We start from the raw sequence: 21,114 nt of genomic DNA, 5'->3' as shown, positions 1-21,114 counted from the left end.
TTATCTGTGGCATTGCTGTGTTAAACAAGCCAAAAAAGCACTGACCTGGGGAGGCTGCACTGCTATTTAACCAGGAGGCAAATGCTGCATGAACAAGGCCTGAAAATTAAACCACTGACCAGGAGTTAGTAGTAACAAAATTCCCTGGTTACAAATGTATTTATGATTCAGCTACCACTGCTATAGAAGAAACCTATTAGACTGGTCTGTGTGCACAGAGGTGAGTACACCTGATAATGTTATCTTTGCTTGAGTATAATACCCAGGAAAGGTTCTTTCAATATACCCAAGACCCCCCATGGTTTTTATTATCTTAGCGTAAAACTGAGTGCCAGAGGACTTTAAAACAAACACCATTTAATGTAATGTCATTGCTGCAAACATGAATTAATTGCATCACACAGTTATTGAAACCACCCACGAGTTGCTTCTCCCCTGGGGACTCACTGGCAGATTTCAAGGCGCGCACTGCACACTACCCCTTTGTCAGACCCAGTGGTGCCCAATGGCATAGCACAACATTTGGCAGCACCCCTGCGAGCCATGCTGTGAGCCCCCCCCAAGCTCCTTAACAAAGGACAGGGCACACCACACCCTGGGCCGGTTCAGACCACCACGTGTGCGCAATGTCCATGATGATTATGCTGCTGCAGGGGCATGCACTACTGCAATTGAAAGAAGTAAATATGTTTTTCAGTCAACGCTTAAATCTTCAACGTAACATAGAGAGATGGGGGTGGTGCCTGGTCCACAAATGTACCAGCCACCAGTGGTGGCTGGTGAGTTGTTTTTTTGGACAGTGTAGATATTTGCCACAAATATGTGATTGCGACTGAGCAGAGCAAGGGAGCCCAAACTAACGAAAATGGGTTGTGGGGGTGCCGGGGGGATTCTTCTAACCTCCCCAGAGTAAATGTTTTGAATAATGGGTTAAAATGGTGCATTACACAGCACACTTTCTGGGAAGATTTGGGTAAAAGGCCAACGGTGTGGGTGAAAGGCCAACAATCAGTTTTGTAGGAAGAAAAAAAGTACAATAGATGCAAGCCACCAAAAGTGAATTGATTTACTATTCGTACTTCTTCTCCAACCTTACTACTAACTCCAACCCCAGATTCCTGATATAACTCAGGTGAGTCCCTGTCAGGACCAATACTTTAAGACGTTTGACCTCCTGGGTTTTGTAATTCTAATACTGGTAAACTAAGTTCCTCGAATTAAGAATCATAGCTTCCCTATGAGAAGCTTTTAACTCCTTCCTCATCTCACCTCACATTTTCCCTAGCTCACCCAAGGTAATCTCTCGGTTGAACTCCATCTCAATCCAAGCAGTATTAATATTGTGGCCCTTTCCTACTGTGAGGTCCTAGTTTACCTGTCATGTGGGGATTGGCAATATACCCACTTACCCTGCCAGACCTGTCCAGTCAGAGGATATACATCTACAACCGACTAGACACTCCTCAAGGGAAAGGGAAATGGGACAACAAAACAAACTGCAGATCTCTGCCATTTTCTCTCCTAGTCTCTGCTCTTAGATCTTGGATTCTTGTGGCCTTAGTTGCTCAATTAGTGGAATCTAAAACAACACAAACACACACTCATTAATGTTTGTGTATGATATTACTATAGTCTTTTCTTTTCTTTCTGTTCTCTGGCTTTACCGATTGCCTCCCTTTATGTCTGGGAGACTGAATCTTAATTAACTTTTCTTCTACAATTGCTAATCTGTACTATGGTTCTGTTCACTTCTCACTGTGTGCTTTAAAATGCTGTGAATTTTGTGCTTTCACATGTATTGGTATTTTTCCAGTACTACTGTCTTTTGTTTCTTTCTTTATACATATAACAAAGTTAACATTTAAAAGTTCTCTTTTCCATTTCTTTTTAATTACTCCTTTTATCTCCATTATACACTTCTTCACTTCTGCAGGCAATGCGTTTCCGCGCATTGCCGTCTGATGCACTCAACCATCACAGCGTACTCCACACTCTTTGTTGCTATGCGCTCTTAACAACACTTGTTTTCTTTAGCCTAGTTTCGTGCTGAGCTCCTTAACCGAGGCGATTGCGCATTTAACTCAATACGCGTGAAGAAAGGAAACACTTCCTTTGGCCTGTATATATTCAAGAAGTTCTACATATATATTTGGCTTCTAATGGTTCAGTTCTCTAACTCGCTGCTGACTCCAACAGGGTATGCTATAAATAAACTATTTACACTTTCAAAGGTTCTTCTCATTCAATAAAGTTCTTCTCATTCAATAAAATCACATTCCTATTCTAGTCGCTGTGATCTTTTAACACTTATCTTTGTTTTCGAGTGGAACCCCTCTGAAATTGTTATTTTTTCTTGGAACTTTAATTGCTGTGAACTCTCTTAACAAAATCTCTGATGAAAGGCAGTTTAGAACCCTGTCGAAAGTTCTAAGTAGTGTCACAGCTGCCCTTCCTCCAATCATTCCTGAGCTGATGCTTCTCCAACTTGGAATGTGGTTTTCCCATTCCCCTATAAATGTCAGTTAAGGAAATTAATATATCAACACTCATAAAAGTCCCAACACACATTCAATCTCCTCCTGGGTCGAATAACCTCCACTAGTGTTTAGCGGACCTGATTGTGTGTAAAGTGGATTTCCTGCCTCTCAGCCCATACCTGACACATTTCTCTCCTCATCACTGCTGGCCACGCCATGGAAATATACAGGGCTGTCACAGGGTTTTGTGAAGCCCGGTTTTTATGCCCCCTTACTATTTCCTGCACTGGACCAGTGGCGATACCAGCAGGAGACTCAGGGGGCCTCATTACGACCCTGGCGATCCGGATACAACGGCACCGGTAAGCTTGCTGGCGCCGTTACATCCAGACCGCCATACTACGAGTTATGCTTGCCGGTGCCTGTCTGCCCGGCAGGTCGGACCTGGCGGGCAGACAGGCACCCGCAAGCACAGCATGTCGGATGCACCAGCACCGTTGTAAATGGTGCCAGTGCATCCGACGAACCAATCCTAAGGGTTACTGACAGGTACCGGCACCCGGCAATGACGGAATTAACGGGTCTGCCGGGGTCGGCATATCCCGGTAATTCCTCATTTCCGGGTGGCGTTAAAAAAACGACAGAGTCGTAATGAGGCCCAAGGAGTCTGTTTCATTTTATGTTTACAAGAACCCAAACTAGATGTATTATGAGGGTTTTATTAGGTGTATTCCTAAGTTTTGTATTCTCTCTCTCTCTCTCTCTCTCTCTCTCTCTCTCTCTCTCTCTCTCTCTATATATATATATATATATATATATATTTGTTTATGTATATTCATAGCTGAGAAAGGGTGCTTGCCCAGAGTTGTTCCCCCTCTTAGTCCACTATTTTCAGGTCACACTCAACACAGACATTATTTTTATTTGAGAAGGGTGTAGAAAACTGCCTCTACCTCCTCCTTTTATCTATTCCCTTCTGGAGACCTTTAACAACATGAGAAACAGGAAACAGAGAAATGGAAATATCCATTATGCAGAGGAAATACTACAAAATAACCTGTTTGTTTAAGGCCATCTTAAGGGATTTTGGTACAGATGCATTTGGGGCTCCTCTCCAAACAAAATAAAAAGGTACTCAAGAACCGATGTCCGCCTCCCGCTCCCCCATATGCCAATCCCAATCCATAGCTCAATACCCTCAATGCAGTGATCATAATCTTTGCTATAAATAGAATAATAAACGAATGCCATTTGAGAGGCAACATCAGTAGTCCACTGGAAGTTTTTTTCTAGCTTAGGTACAGGACTCATTTCAACAATAGAAGCCACAAGGAAGGTGTTCAAGTGATAGTGTACATGCAGGACACAGATCAGAAGTCACATGAGAAAGGGTCACACAACCCAGCATAGATGCAGAACACAGATTAGTGCCCTTATAGAGTGGAAAAGTGCTCATGCATGGGCAAAGGAAGCAGATTGGAAGGTACACATACCATCGGGAGTGGAAACTGTTTGAAAGTTGCCAGGAAGGGGGATGGCCCTGAACATAGTTAAACATTAAAAAAGGCAATGGTTTTCAAGTGCTGTTGCTATGAGTGAGCCACAAAACAAATTAATCTGTGGTGTGCAAAAAAGGAATGGTCACTAAAATAGTTTATGAAGCAACACTACAGCCAGTAAATCCAGGAGTGAGGCAGGTTTGAGGAGCTTACCCTGAGAACTAAATCACTCTAAGTGACCGACTGAAATGTTGAAAAATTTAAGGACTGGAATTCATGACAAGACAGGTTAGACACTGAGACTAAACATGGTGGCCAGGATCACACACTTGTATTAAGTGCTGAAGCTGGGATTTGAGCCTAGTATACAGCTTTGGCCCTTGACTACTTTATTTCTCAGTTCTTGTCAAACTGCAAGATTCAATTATTTGTGATTGTTTGACATCCATAAACTGAAATAATTAATGTTTTATAGACCTGTTGTGGAAAGTACAAAGGAGTGTGGGAGTCCCTCTACTGAGAACCAACATAGGTCACATACCCTGTTCTATAGAATTCCTACTACTCAGGATGGTCTACAACCACGTTTTAGCTCACTACACCCTTCACAGAGGAGAAACAACCATTTGCATATCAGTCTTTGTCCCGCCCACATGGGCAGTCCGGCACCGAAATGCTAGGCAATTCTCCTCTGAACAAGAGTACCATCAGCAACCCCAGACACGTGTTTCAGCCTTGATGGTCCTCAGTGAGGTGAACCTGAGCCACTCTAAGGCACAGCGAGCAAGGGGTCCACGCCTGAATTAACCTGGGTTACTTAGGGTGAAACTTCAAATCTTACAAAAGTACAAAAAAGTCCCGCTACTGTGAACGGACATGGGTCAAATACCCTGTTATATGGCATTTATTCTACTCTGATGGCCTACAACCACATTTTAGCTCACTGCACCCTTCACAGAGGAGAAACAACCATTTGCATATCAGTCTTTGTCCCACCCACAAGCGTAGTCCAGCACCGAAATGCTACGCGAATTCTCCTCTGAACAAGAGCACCATCGGCGAACCCAGACCAGTGTTTCGCCTTGTTGGGCCTCCTCAGTGAGGTGAAGCACATACTAAACCTAACTGACAATGTTTGTAAAACATTTTCTAGAAGTGTATTATGCAAAAAAGAGCATGAGTGTAGTTTTATTTTTCCATCATTTATGGCAGTCCAGATCGGCGAGTTCCAATTGTTGCAATTTTGAAGATTTGAATGCACCCAACAACAAAAACGTTGTGAGAAGTCACATGTCCATAGTCATTGTTTGCCACAGACTCACAGATTGCTTGATATTCATGACATCAAGATTTGAGAGGCCTTTGACATCTGGCTTGGTCATCTCTAGGACCCCTTCTACTCAAATGGTCTAGATGAGGTTAAAGAGCAGCAAAGGGCTAAGGAGTACAAATAGAATTGAAGAGGCAAACCTTTTCACCAAAGATACTAGTACTACAGAATCAATGGCGAAGATCTGCCCAGGATCACTGTACTGTCAGGAGGTGCACCCAGGATACTCTGCACTTTGGTGTCACGCTCCCTGTAATTTGACCACCTCTTCTGACTCACACATTATGCTCCTTATTGGGAATAGTAATTAACTCTTCACCGTACTCATCCTATGTTTATGTACGTGTTACTATCAACTGCATTTATTTACAAATATCACCCCAGAGAGAGAAAAGACTGAGCTGGTCTTTCCAGGATTAGGTTCTATGGCACCGCATAAATGAATACAGTTTTACGCAACAAGTGCACACATACTGGGCTACCTTCTTAACCATGGTGGCACTCAAACCTATCAAAATGCATTTCAACTTTGGTTGTTGCTTGTGAACATTGTTATTACATGAAAGTATGATATGACATGATATAACATGTCATTTATAACGCACCTGTACACAAGTGTTTCTAGGCGCGCTAAGACAAGGAAGGGTAGACAAAGGGCGGACAAAACAAACAATCTTACTAGGCCTTTTGCCATTAAGATCGTGCAAATGCAGGGGAAAGGGAGAGGAGAAGTGCAAGGGGGAGAGTGCAGTAAGAAGAGCTCAAGTAAGTGTGGCCCGGAGAAGTCGGCTCTAAGTAAGTGCAAGGAGACAGGGGATTGCTGGGTTGCAGAGATACAGTCTCTAAGTGCACGTTAGGCCCTGAGGCAGTGCATGGGGTATTGTTCGTCAGGGAGCCTGGAGCCCATTAGGTTCAGAGGGTGGCCAGGTAACTAGTTAGCGCAACAGACAAGTACATCAGCAGGGGAGAGAGAGAGAAAAATCAGAAGCAAAAAGGAAGGTCTTGAGTTGCTTCCGGAACCTTAGGTGGTCCTCCTCAAGTTTGCAAGAGGCAGGGAGGCTGTTCCAGAGGGAGGCACCAGCCAAGGAGAGAGATTTACTCTCAACTCTGCCTGGGGAAAGGGAGAGGAGAAGTGCCAGGGGGAGAGTGCAGTAAGAAGATCTCAAGTGAGTGCCCCCCGGGGAGGTCGGCTCTAAGTAAGTGCAAGGAGACAGGGGATTGCCTAGTTGCAGAAATACAGTCCCAAAGTGCATGGTAGGCCCTGAGGCAGTGCATGGGGCTATTGGTCGTCAAGGAGCCTGGTGCCCATTAGATTCAGAGGGTGGCCTGGATTGTAGTTGTGTTTTTCTGTTGGTGTCTTACACTCCCTACAAGCAGCTGCTTGATTTGCCCAAAGAGGCCCTTTCCTCCCAGATGGCTTGCCGGGATGCGTATGATCATAATGGCATATTCTAAATGCCATATCAACCAGTAACTGCCCTCCACCCTCTTAGGCAGACGCATGGATTAATTGAGTGTGGTATTGGTTAATAATGGGGGTCGAGCTCTGCTTAAATAAACATTTTCTTTTGATTCAATCTTTTTATTGCATTTAGGTTACAATAGAAGCACACAGTGCATCTAGGAACGTGAGCAAGTGCTCTAAGGCGCATGGAAAACATTTAGCACAATTCCAGATAGTATCTATATCGAGCACTCAGCAACAAAATGAACCAAAACTAACTCCCCACCGTGCCCCTGAGACCACCCCACCCTAACCCCAACTAGGTGTCATAGATATACACGAGATTAGTGGACATTCAAAAGCATAGTCCTCTCAGTGTCCAGGGGCGTACAGTCTAAATAACAGTGTCGGCAAGCGCCCAAAATGTGTCAGCCCGCATTGGGCCTGTGGTTCTGCGGAAAACATGCACGCTCAGCAGCACCAACTTTGGAGAGGCGTGTCCGCCATTTCTGTTGAGACGGCGGATGTGTGCTCTTCCAGTCCAAGAGAATGGCCTATCCGCTGGTGAAGAGAACTATGTGGATCCATCTGAGGGCCATTGCATCAGGGTGCCCGTCTTCAATGCCCATCCTAAATAATATGGATGTCGGGTTACCTCGACAGTGATTCCTTGCAAGTCCCAAATCCTGGAGATATTGAGATACACCCGCCCAGAACGGAGTCCGTTTTGAAATAGCTAGAGCAGATGACCCCTGCGCCCCACTATACCACACCCCCGGCAACATTCCGCAGTCGAGGCAATACCAATGCTACATAACATGGATGGGGTATAATAAGCCCTGTGGATCATTTTGAACTGTATCTCCGTGTGCTTCAGGTTGCAAGAGTTTTATAGGATACTGGCAAAAAAATCATAGACATCGCAGAAATTAACTGCCACACCCACGTCTGCCCAGCCATGCTCCTTCTGTAATCATTTTGAAGACTAAGAGTAAAAAACATTTTAATCTTGGGATATTCCGTGGGGTCCCTGGTAGTGTATGTATTGATGATTGAGTGTATAGCCTTCCATCTCAACCAGTCATAATTAGCTAGTCCTAGTCTGCTTCTGGCGTCAGAGAAGGTGACAGGCTGAAAAAGGTCCCTTATTCGAAAATCTTGACATTGGTTTTACTGTTGTGTGTGGGACAAATCTTGAGCGCCATATGTCATGAGGGCACGCAGCGAGATCCATGTCGGGGTAGTTTGTGTGTCTGTCCCAGACATCTGACACATCTTGTGCCACTGTGTGAGTGTAGGGCCAAGTGTGGGGTGCTGTGACATTTTTTTAGGACGTTACTTCGGCTGGATAGCCAGGACCTCTCTGAGAGCCAGGGGGTGGAGCGCTTGTAGCTCCACTGCACGCCCGCTGGTAGTGATCCCTGTGTTGAGCCAGCGCTTGGCCCATCCAATCTGGGCTGACAAAGTATGTCCTCCAAGAGGGCAGCGCAAGCCCCCTGTCAGCTTCGGTGGCTTGCAAAACCATCCTCTTGAGTCTTGCTCCCCTACCCTTTCATATAAACTTCATTACATGCTTGTCAAAGTCCATGTACATTGCTCTGAGGGTGGCATCGGGAGCATAAAAGCTAGGTAAATTAGCATGGGCAGTGAGTTCATCTTTAGGGCATTAATTCTTCCTGTGAGTGATAGCAGTGATGCGTTCCAGGAGATCATGTCCTGCTTGATTCCAGCTAACGTAGATGTGTAATTTATGTCGGCTAAGGTTCGAGTGTCAGGGCTGATCAAAACTCAGGTAATGCCTGCCGTAATGGCATGACCTCAGACTTATTCCAGTTTACACTGTAGCCGGTTATGTAGCCATATTCGTGCAGAACAGTATGTCTTCAGCATACATCTATCTAGCTACCATATTTTTGTATTACGCCAAACAACAATGGGCCTCAAGGTGCTCGAAACGTTATGCTCTTCAGTTCCCTCAACGATGACTGACCATCTGATATCCCTCATCGGTTTGGCAGCCAGAGGCTCAAATGCAAGCATAAATAAAAAGGGTTGTGGGGGCACTCTTGGCGAGTTTCAGTGTGTATTGGGAAGGGGTCGGTTGTGATACTGTTGGTGACCACTGAGACGCAAGCGGCTTCACAGAAAAGCTGCACCATATCCAAGAAATACTGTGCGAAACCAAATTTGTGGAGCATTGCATACATGTAGTCCCAGCGCACTTTGTCGATTGCCCTCTCGGCATCAAGTGATAGGATCACATCATCTGGGTGATAGTCACCCTCCAGGATGTACAGTAGGTGGAGCAAGTTGTCGGAGGAGAGACGATTCAAAATAAAACCGGTTTGATCCTGGTGGATAAGCCGGGGAAACAGATGCTCGAGCCAACCTGCTAGACATTTCACTAGTACTTTAGCATCCGCATTTATACGCAAAATTGGGTGATAGGGGCCACAGAGCATAGGGTCATGACCCTTCTTGTGGAAAACCATGATATTGGCCCTCAGCAAAGTAACTGGGAGGTGGAGGGATTTCATGGCCTCCTGAAACATCTGCCCCACATGCATAGTTAGCATATCCAGCATTAGCTTATAAACATCTATTGGAACACTGTCCGGCGCCACCAGCCTACCCGAGGCTAGTCCCAGTATGGCTATGAGAACCTCTTCATCCTCCACAGGAACATTCAGGAGGGGTAGGTCTTCCTGCGCAAGTGTGGCGAGAGATATCTCATCGAGAAAGACTATGATCTGGTTTTGTCCCTCTCCGGCAGAGCTGCGTACCTATCGCGATAATAAGCTGCAAAGTGCACGTTTATAGCTTGGTCCTCCATTAGGACCTCACCCCCAGCACCCTTGATTGATGTGATCAGTTGTCCCCCCTGTCTGTCCTTTAGGGCGAGAGTCATCAATGCGGAGGGGCCTGTCCCCTGCAGCGTAGAGATCGAGCGTCCACTTGGAGAAGGATTTTTAGGCATTCAGCATGGTTATGTGTGATGTCGGCTCAGAATTTGAGCATGCAGGAGTATACTTGGGGTTCTCTATCAGCCTTATGGGTGTGATCAGCCTTCTGCAGCTCTAAGGTCAATTGAGCTTCCATCTCCGCCCAAACCCTTTTCTTGTAAGCCCATCGTTAGATAAAGTGCCCTCTGAGAAATGCCTTGAAGGGGTCCCAGCATCTCAGTGTGTTGTATCCTTTCATTGTCTTGCCAAAATGTGCCAGAATCCTGAGCCAGAAGCTTTATCATGTCAGTGTACTGTAGCACCATTGTATTCAGTCTCCATGTGGGAGCAGTGTGTGGTGTGTTCGGGAGAGCAATTCGCACAAGCAGGGGATCATTATCAGAGATTGTCATGGGGAGAATCGAACATGTCTCCACCATGTGCATCATGGTGCTCAGAAGTAAGCAGTAATCCAGTCGGGCTAGCATTGATGGTGGTTGGAGTAGAATGTGTAGTCCCTTTTGTTACCATGTAGCTGCCTCGAAACATCGACCATTCTGAGGTCTACATTAGGGAGCGACGCGTATGTACCTTCCTAGGGAGGGGCCCACTATTCGCCTTGCAGGGTTAAACCTATTGACTTCTGCTACTAAGGCTACATTGAGGTCACCCCACTCCGTTAGTGTGATTCGACTCATGTGTGGCGCGCATGTGGTAACTAGGTGTACATAAAACCTGGGGGTGTCGGATGTGTGGCCATAAATATTAACCAAGGTGGTTTGCTGCTGAAAAGAAGACCTTGCAGGAGCACAAACCTCCCCTCTTTGACGGAATCAGTGGCCAGAACTGAAAGGGGACTCATTGGTGTACTTCCCGTGTGATGGGGATGGAACAGCAGACCCACCCAGCCTCTAAACAATTGGGCCGACTCCCTTGCATCTATGTGTGTTTCCTGCAGGAAAACGATATCCCCCTGCAGATCGCGCAGAAGATTCAGCAGCCGGTGTTGTTTGAATATTAAGGGAAATACAGATATGTGAGGTCATTTCTCAGCAATCAGAGTAAGACTAGCGCAAGGACCCCCTTCTGGTGGAAAAATGACGTTGCTCCCCCTAGGACAGAGAGAGAAAGAGAGAGAGAGACAGAGAGTCTCGTCAGTTCCAGCAACAAACACTGTTGAATGACAAACGTTCCCTTAATCCATTCATAACCTTCCAAACAACAAGAACACAAACATTGGAGCTTGAAATTATAACTCCAATACATTCTATAAGAGTAGGCAAAGCCCATGCAAAGGCGCTACTGGGTAAGGCCAAATGGCCCCAGCCCTGCCCCCCCCCCCCGCATACCAGTGTCTCATCGAGGAAAACACCATTGAATGTTCTTGTGCATTGCATTGTAGCTGTATGTACGAGGGGGTGATGGTGTTTCCCGAGTGACGAGCACTGCACTTCAATTTAAGATAATGCTTGTATTCCATAGCCTTCAACGCTTCCAATAATTTGGAGACCCCCAGAGAATAGTCATTGAAGATGCGGATGGTTGTACCTTCCAACAGTATGGCCCCAACTGTCCGGTATGCTTTCAATATTGCCAGTTTGTGCTGAAAGTTTCATAGAGGTATTGTAATGGTGCGTCGGTGTGCGTGGGCGATCCCCGGGTGCAGGTTTGGGTATAGCGGCCCTGTGCACCCTCTCAAAGGTGTATTTGTATTTACTACATTTTGTATAGCGCTTTTCGCCAAAGCGCTTTACAAAAAACAACACAAAATCATTAGAAGCAATACAATACAAGTCATGAGTCAAATAAACAAGAACAGTATGCAGAACAATTTGCAGAGATCATTAGGTTAAAAACCAGTGTAGGGGAGAAGCAGGTGAGGAAGAAGTAAAGGGCTGTCAGGAGGGAGATTGAAGAAGGTGGGATTTTAAGAAGGAGCAGAAAGAAGAGTATGAGGAGATGGAGCGGATAGGGAGAGGTAAAGAGTTCCAGTGTAGTGGGGCAAGAAGCTGAAAGGATCAGAAGCGAGAAGGGGCACAAGGTGCGGGTGGGACAGAGAGTAGGAAGAGGTCAGCAGAACAGAGGGGGTTCAGGGGAGAGTGGAAAGAGAGGAGGGAGGAAAGGTAGGGAGGGGCAAGATCATGAAGAGATTAAAAGACAAGACAGAGGAAGTTGAATTTGAGTTGAGAGTGAAAGGAAAGCCAACCAAGTGAGGAACGTGAAGAGGAGATGGAGTCATGAGGAGAGAGGCAGCAGAGAGTGCCGTTTGCAGAATGGTAGAGGGATTTGAGGGGGGCAAAATGAGAGGCAGGGAGGCCAAAGAGGAGAGCTGCACAGTAGGGTGCTGGTAGCAACATACCAGCATCCAGCACCCTTTCTGGACCGTAATGAGGGCTATTGTCTGTGGATTTAAATTGTGAGCCTTGTGAGCTGCACAAGTTAGCAATGGTGCCGGTGCTTCTGTGCCCCCATTCCCGTGGGAATGGGGACTTACATTTCCCACCGCCCGACATCCTGGGCCGCCAGGACCTGTAATGTCCCGGTGGCACTGGGATATCAGCGGGCAGAAACAGTGTTACGAGGTCGGCGACAACCCACCAGTAGCACCGGCGGGTTACCACCAACCCTGTAATGAAGCCCGATATCTGCATTAATCAACCTGCCATTTTCTGTTTGCAGTTGCAGTTCCGCTCCGTGTGCAGGCCTCCCTTGGGAAGCATGACCCAATTCAATACTTCCTGGATTTTCTTCCTGCTATTGAATTCTTTGAAATGTTCTTTATCAAAGTTGGGATCACCAGGTTTTTTCAATGTACACTAGTTACATATACTTACAGTGCAGTTTCATCCTATGCTCGTCTCTACTAAATATGCAGCAATATGGTTACATTGTGAATGTTTGTGTCCATTGCAGAATGAACTTACTAACCTGCAGTCTGATCAGCGACAAACAAATGTAGATACGCTTGCCGGCCTTAAGGTTCTGGAGGTAAGAGGCTTCTTAAAGTCTTTAGATTTCTCTGTGGCAAAATCATGTTTTAGGACTTAAGCATGACTAGAACATAAACTGGGAGATTAGAGTTCTGACTGCAGTCTGGTACATCTAATGGACCCCCAACCAGAGTAGTAGGCTCCTGTTCCTCCCCAATGCTGATATGCTTTGCTGTTGTTTAGCAGACAGTACATGAACTCGGGGCTCAGCCTGGGTGGTTATGAGGAAACATGTCCTTCTTCTCAAGGAATGACTTCCCATGGCACGAGCACTATGAGGAAAAAGGTACTACCGCAATTGGATGTTGGTCACGATTATCAGACAGGAAGTCCCCTATCCAGTTGTCTCCAGACAGTTTTCCATGTTAAACTGGCACCTTTCTCAAATATGCTAGGATTGGCAGCCGCTTGACAATATCATATTAGTAGACTAGTATGGATATTGCCATATAAATATTGCCCTGGGGCAGTGTTCTGCAACCTACTGCTCTCCAAAAACTATGGGCCTCATTACAATTTTGGCAGTATTCTGGCGGGTTACAAGTGATGCTAGGTGGTTTTAGTGCCCATGTTTTGGAGTCCATAAGACCCCATGGGGATTTCCATCAGCGGAAATTCCCCCTATTTTTCAGATTTTTTTACCCGCAAGTCAGCAGATTTTCCTCCATCCTTTTGATGGAGGAAAATCCTTACTGCCAAGTTACCACCATGTTTTACTGCACCAATGTACTTGATCCCTCACAATTCACTATTCTGGCTAGAGCTGATAGTGGTTGTAGTGCAAAACATCTGGAGAACCAAATGTTAAGACCACTGCTATAGGGCGAGTTATTCCTCCCTCCTGTATCCTTTGCTCCTCTGACTCCATCCAAAGTTAACCTTTAGGTGTGTTCTAAACCTTGGTCAATGTTGGGTATTAAGGAAATGAGGCTCAAAAGTTTACACCGTCTGTGTTCTCTGTATCTGATATGCGAAACATGCGTTCAATGGACATGCACTGTAGGGCGTTGTATACCATTTGATGCAACGAGACCAGGCTAAGTTGTATGTTATTGGGATTTATACCATGCTCCAGTGCCATTTGCTTAATTGCCAGATGCACTGGCGGATAGGAAATAGGGGCTGGTGGGTGAATTATCTAGAACACTGCTTAGTGTATCTGACAAAGTTGTGCCTGAATATTTTGGCAGTAACTGCAAAGCATGTCAGCAGTTCAGAACAATGGAGGTCTTGCTGAGACTTGGCTCCCGATCCCTGAACAATCCCCAGGCATCAGGTCATTTCAGAGAGAGAGAGATAAGAAGAAACTATATACAACTTGACTCTGAACATTATAACCCAAACCTCCCCAGTAATGTTGTAAATGCCTGCAATTGCAGTGAGTTGGCCTGCAGTACTATCTGTATTGAATGATACTTAAAGGGGCTTGGGAAGTAGCACTGACAGGTGAACACAATGGGCCTCATTAGGACCCTGGCGGAGAGGGTTTTACGCCAGCGTAGTGCATGGCGTACCTCTCCGCCATACTACGAGTTCCCGTAGCGCCATGGAGGTTTTCTCCGCCTGGTTTTACCAGGCGGAGAAAACCATGGCGCTACGGGACCTCGTTGTTAATTACGCCACCGTATTTTACGGTGGCGTAATTAACTCCTTCCCCACTCCCATTATACCCTATGGGGCAAGAATGGGAATGGGGAAGGGCAGAATGGGGATTGGGGATTTACCGCTCCGCCGAGGTCGGAATGGGGCGGTAAATCCGCCAACCCCCATGGCGCTATCGACGGCTTTCCGCCGTGCTTCGCGGTGCATTTAGCACCGCGAAATCCGCCTGGGTCCTAATGAGGCCCAATATGGAGGATGCCAGAGAGCAGGTGTTTTGCTGAGAAAGAGGCGAACACAGGGAAACCCTCTGGTTGTAGGTAAGGGGTTTGAAAGGACCCGAGGGTGAATAAAGGGGTAACTAATGCCCCTTAGTTTGAGCAGTACACGAAGGCAGTGTATTGCTAATGCTCCAGCGTCTCTTGGATTGCTGGAATGCGGCATTACAATGTGTGAGTGTCATTCAAGATGTGTGATGCATGACAAGTCTGATGTGCCTCCTCCAAGCTGCCATAACGCAGAATGGGGGTCATTACGACCCCGACGTTAAGGGGTTAACGGCGCCGTAAAAGGCTGCGGCGCCGTTAACCCCTTAACGCCTTACTACGAGGTCCCTTTGTGGCTCCCGACCTTAACGGCTGGTCTGGACCAGCCGTTAAAGTAGGGACCCGCAAATGGACCTTGATGGCAATTACGGTACCGCAATTTGCGGTACCGTAATTGCCGCCTTCCCCATTCCCATTGAGCCCTATGGGGCAAAAATGGGAATGGGGAAGGGCCATGTAGAAAGGGGGAATTACCACCCCGCCAACCTTGGAATGGGGAGGTAATTCCCCCTTTCTCCATGGCGGACTCCGGCATGGACCATGGTGCTAATAGCAACATGGTTTAGCGCCGGAGTCCTAATGAGGGCCAGTGTGTCAAATGGTGCTAAACAGGACCTTCTGCAGAAAGCAGGAACAATACAGGACAAATGCATCCAGTGAGGCGATTGGTTCTTCAACCAAAGCCTGCTACAGTCAGCAAGGAAATTCATGAACAGGAATCAATAGGTATATGAAGTGAAAAAAGATAGCAAAGTTCTAAGGCTTTTTTACATTGAGGGGATGAAGCATAGCGGATGGGGATTTCCACTTCCTTTAGAGCAGATGCCAAGACCTATTTGCAGATCCCATTCTGAAAGGTCCCTTCTGTAATGGCTCAGACAAGCTGCAGAACGACAGAATGGAATGCTACTTAAAGACATTTCTAAGGGGTAGGAAACATGGCCTCAAGAAAGTCCATTCATCCCTATGTGTGTTTTCTTGTCTCTTGGGCTCATCCCACCTCAGGCAAAAAGCGTAAAGCATAAAGAAAATGTTGACTAGTCAGGTTGATTACATAGGTGAACACTTTCACAAGTTTAATGTCACCGAGTTACATTTTCACGTTTATCTTATCCTGGTTAGGACAAGCTGCAGAAGTCTATGGAAGAAGTTCACCACTATGAGCGAGAATACAAGGAGAGCAGCAAGGGTCTGGATCAGCTCATGCTTTCTATTGAGCACCTCTTCAAAACCATAGAATGCGACCCAAAAGTCATTGAAGAGTTACTGGGGGGAACCGAAGGCATCACGCACGCCAACATGATGCTATATTTTAGTGAGTATTTGCTCTCTCTTTTGGAACAAGAGACAAAAAAGTATGTGTAGGCCAGGAGTCTCCAACCCGCGTCTCCTCAGATGTTTTGGACTACAACTCCCATTATCCCTCACCATTGCCTAAGCTGCCTAGGGCTGATGGCAGTTGTAGTTCTATATATTTTGAGAGCCAAAGGTTGCAGACCCCTTCAGGAGGCAATCTTTAAGCAGGTGCCTAAGAGCCTCCATGGCTGGGTACAGGTTCAGACTTTAACATAAAATCATCCCAGGCGCCAATGAAAAAGTGGTCCACAAGCACACATTACAATTTGTTACTTTTCAGAACAACTGTTGAGCGCTACACAAGGGGGCATTTCTGGTAAAATATGTTGCAAATAATGCATATAAAAGCATATTTGCTTAGTAAGATTGGTTAAAACTAGTGTTGTAACTTATGAAAATGGTCCTACCTGGCCAAAAAGGTGGCACATTCTGGCCAGCAAAAACTGGCCCATACTAGAATCATGGACTGGTACTTAGGGCATTGCTGTATTACTCTGTAGGCCAGTCTCAGTCTGGTGGTGGATTGCAGCCCTATATTTCAGGATGTAGATAGAACATGCTATACTGTTAACAATGCAATCTCAGATGCACAAACTGCACAGTTTAGTATCATTAACAATACACTAAAAAAGAGGGAATCACCTGCTACAGATTCAGATCATATTACAATGCATAATGTTTAGCTTGATACATAGATCACTGTCTTCGGATCATGCTGTTATCGATCTCATGGAGTGGTTCTATGCCATTTCATCTTTACAATAACATCTATAGAACATTATAACGTATACGTGTTAACAGTTAAACCATACCTAAACACCAACTGCATTGTGAGGTAATAATATATCTATTTAAAACTCCGGTCCACTTGCTTTTATAAGTGGATTCTCTTGCAGCACAACACAGGGGGAGGACAGGATGAGGAAGGCATAGCCCCATACACACCTCCCCCTCATCACTGTCTCAATCTCCTTTCACCTTACCTGCTGTTTTCTTCCACCTCTTCTATCTCACACCTCCAATTGCAATAATCTGCAAATCTCATGTGCCCCTTTGTGCGACCACATTGACAGCTAGTACCATCTCTCCTTCATCACTGAGCCCTTTCTTTGCCCTTCTTTTCCCTTCCAAGGCCAAGCCTGCTCAACTAATCCCTCATTTATATTTTAGATTAAATCGTTGCACATTTAAATTGTAATGTTAAGAATAAGCAACATTATGGGTTTGACTACAGGTTTGGTGGTATATGTGGTTTCAGTGTACCAGTCCTGCAGAGGTTGAAGATGACCCCACTAACCCCTTCAAAACTGTCTTGTCTGAGGAGTCAGAATATCAACTGCACACTTGACACTTCTGGGGGGAAAGGGGAAGTGGATAAAAAACAAACTACAGGATCTCACTTTGCTGCACTCAGGGTTTTATAGACCCTGACCCAGCCTGGAACTCCAAACAAGCACAAGAAACATTGTTAGGAAGGACCTCCTTCTCTTTCGTCCCAGTTAATATGTCATGCTCCCTACTTTATCTTCCCTTTTACCTGGTTGCCTCCTTTTAGAGCTGGAAGTCTAAATCTGAAGTGGAGGAGCATAAAATCTGACTTTTCGGCTTTCTCTCAGGGATCTAAATAATTTTGAATCGTTTTACTGCACATGAATTAGGGTTAGTCCTTTTGTGTTCATTTACTATTTACAGTGTTTTCTGAGTGTTGCTAAAATGTCTGTTTTATCCTCAATAGTCTCTCTGACCCTATAGTTTCTTTCTTTTGAAGATTAACCACTCTCCAACGCGTCTCGTTGTGCAATTGATGGACCACACTCCTGTGCTAACTACTGTGCAAGGATGATTCATGCTTCTGCGTGCTTCACCTTCCCAGCTTGTCACAGCACACCCACGTGCTTCACTTTCCATATCTAATCTTCAAATCACTGAAAATAATCACTGCGTACCCGCACAGCTCCTGTTGTCAAGGACGTGATTTACAAAACCGATGTAAGCTCCTTGCTACATCATGCACGCCTCATGCTGGAGGGTTTACTCCTCTAGCGCGCATACCTACAAGGTTTGTTTTAGTTTGCAACCGCATGCACTCCTGAGAACTGCCTCATGCGCAAATAAAGGATTTCGCTTGAACCTAACACTCAGTCTGCTAAGCCATAAGGATTCTTAAAACATACTTTAAACCTTTACAGTAATGTAATGTGATAGGTTGCCGGACATTGTGAGAAACCAGAAGGTGTTTCACCGACTAGTCCCCAGGGATCTGTCATCCAGGCGGCTAGGACATGGCCATCACTTTTGGATCTAGCTCGTTGGGGTGGACCAGTGTGGGGTGATCACCTGGGTGAGGGGTCTTCGGGGAGAGGGAGTGGGACACCGTATGGTGAGACACAGTTTCCCCTTCCTTGTAACACCTTTACCCCATCCTACCCGGTAGGATATTTCGGAACTGTGCCCCCCCCTTTAACAACACAAACACGTTCTCACTGACAGCCCGCTCTAAAGAAAAACAGACTATCACCCGAGCCGTGTACCAGACATGTCCCACTATCATGGTCTGGCGAGGTCAGGCAATTATCGACAATCACTCGCACCTGACTTCCATTACACTTCCCCACACAGTTTAAAGGCAGAGCACGAGAGCACATTCTGAGCAAGGCAAAACACACAAGGAAACAGCAGTTCCAAGATGGCAGTTTAACAAGAGAAGAAAGACAGCGCAACAGAAAGGGATCACAAGGAGGGAAGCACCCTTCAACTTTTCGACAAGGAACCATTGGTTTCATGAGTCCTCAAGATTGGAAAACTAAATACTAGGAAAACATGCTGAAGAATCCTGCATTGTGTACCAGAGATACCCGGGCACTCCCACGTCAATAATCAAGGCGGGGAGAATCACCAGCCACTGTGGTACTGTCCTTGGCTCCAAGAACAAAACAGCATCAGTGAAATCAACACTGCCGGTGAGTTTCGGAGACCGATACAAAACCAGTCTTTGTTGAAGCCAATGTCGCAAACGGCAATATTGTAGGGCGAACGCTGGAATGAACATTGTTTAAATGCATGTGATAAGAGACGCAAGTAAAAAGAAACTGCTGATGAGTGATTGAACTTTAAAACAAGCTACAATACCTTTGACAGAGTGATCCGTCACCACGTGGGTGCTCAATCGAAGGACTCTGTAAGGTATCCAGCTGAGTAACAAAAGTAGATACATTTGTTCCCAGCCCGGCAGAGGGAGATAATTTGAAAGTGAACGAATAAATGTGAAATCCAGCGCATAGTTCAAAGTCTTCAGTGTTGATGAAATAGAGAAAGTTTGGAAAAATACATGAATCTGGTCTGAGCCCGGTAGAGGGAGAACAATTGAAAATGTTGTGTTAAAGTTGGTCCGAGCCTGGCAGAAGGGGGCCAAGGGTGAATTGAAAATCACCCAACAAGTTGTATGTGAGAATCCTGAGGAGAAAGGAACTTTTTAATGTTTGTTTGTCGTATCAGGCCTTCTGAAGTAAGAGACCTTGAATGGCAAAGAGACTGTGACACAGAAAGCCCTGATACTGAGATGTGAACTGCATTCTCATTCTAGAGAAGCCAGAGACTGTGCTAAACTTGAGTGTGCCACCTTGTCCCATGCTGAAAACGTGCGGAAGGGAAGCCAACCACTTGAATATCCTGACATATCATTTCTTGGACACTTTTTTTTGCATAACATTGTTTCCCACTCTATTTGTATTTAGAAGTAAGGATTGGCAATACATTTATTAGTATTGGCCCTTTCATTTTGACAAGATGCCACTAGGACTGCGTTATTATTATTTGATGGTCGTAGCTTGCTCCCATCTTTAGATTTAGGATTAGATAGGTGTTTTTCAAACCCAGTTGAAGATCAATAAACACCCTTGAACTGTGATCACTTGTGTCTGTCTTACTGTTTGCGACCATGCCTTCCTTACAATATTCAACAAACTTTTAAACCAACTTTCTCTGTTTGTCCTAATAACTATATTCTATGCACAAAAAAGGTAGCAGGCGCCCCTCTCTAGAAAGAACATGACATGATAACCTGTTCTGTGTTTTTTCCCCCTTTGAGAGTCCACAGCCATCACTTTTTGCTCACTGTACTTTTCGCAAAGGAGGAATATCCATTTTAATATCAGTCTTTGTCCCGCCCACAAGGGCAGTCATGTACCAAATGCCAGGCAAACCTTCTTTGAACAAGAGTACCAACAGTAACCCCAGACCCATGTTTCAGCCTTATTGGGCCTCATCAGTGAGGTGGAGCTGTGCCCAGGTAACTTAGTGTGATACACGTGGATGGGGTTGCTGTTGGTACTCTTGTTCAGAAGGGATATTTCCCACTTGTGAAACGTACAGTGACCTAAAGTGTGGCTGCAGACTCTTGAGTGGGTACCTTCCCAAAGAACAGGTGAATGGGCCATGTTCGTTCTCGCAGAGGGGCACCTATGGCTACATTTTGATTATTTCAAGGGCCTTAGGTCAGGTCACCCTAAGTTTCCCAGGGTCATCCAGACGTGGACCCCTTGCTCACTGTGCTCAGAGAGACACAGCTCCATCTCACTGATGATGCCCAACAAGGCTGAAAAATATTTAGGGGGTTGCTGTTGGTACTCTTGTTCAGAAGGGAATTCTCAAGATACTATGCTACCTCACCACTGCCTTTCTTCCAATCAGTTTTGAAGAGGGTGTCCACCATCTTGGAAAGGGATAGCTCCAGTTTGCTGAAGGAAACATGGTTAAGATAAAAACTATTTGCTATCATACTTACTCTTACCACTCCTACTATACCATCAAAATCTCTTGTGAATAGAGCACCCTCACACTCTGTAGACCATTCTCGCCTGTCTCTAGGTGTACCTTCCCTGTTGGACCCTGACACAGTAATGATAAAAATGGTGGCATTTGGAAATACAGTATGTTTTAGGGCTCTGCCAAACTACAGGTTTTGTTGCCAACACACATTAATTCTGCCCACTTTTGTGTGGTGGTAGTCATTGCCACACAAAAGCGTTGCTGTATGCAGTTATGTGGCATTTACCCATGTAGTACTGTGGAGTCTAAAATGGGGAATGATGGAAGTGTATCCGCATGTCCCAGAATCACGCAGACCCTTCAAGTTACTGAATGCATACTACG

The 21,114-nt window shown here is 45.6% G+C and overlaps 1 protein-coding gene across 2 annotated transcripts in view; it reads left to right on the top strand.

Moving 5' to 3' along the window:
- CCDC63 (coiled-coil domain containing 63) overlaps nt 1-21,114 on the top strand; it is a 680,572-nt gene that overhangs the window by 459,215 nt on the left and 200,243 nt on the right. For both annotated transcript variants that reach the window (XM_069619536.1, XM_069619535.1), the window contains 2 exons: nt 12,606-12,680; nt 15,730-15,922. In XM_069619536.1, the coding sequence (XP_069475637.1) occupies nt 12,606-12,680; nt 15,730-15,922 (268 nt within the window). The remainder of the gene's footprint in view (nt 1-12,605; nt 12,681-15,729; nt 15,923-21,114) is intronic.

This window comes from Ambystoma mexicanum, chromosome 10 (assembly GCF_040938575.1).
Source record: "Ambystoma mexicanum isolate Mex_15411 chromosome 10, UKY_AmexF1_1, whole genome shotgun sequence".
Lineage (NCBI taxonomy): Eukaryota > Metazoa > Chordata > Amphibia > Caudata > Ambystomatidae > Ambystoma > Ambystoma mexicanum.
The sequence above is the reverse complement of the archived record's forward strand: the minus strand, read 5'-3'. Positions and strand labels throughout refer to the sequence as shown.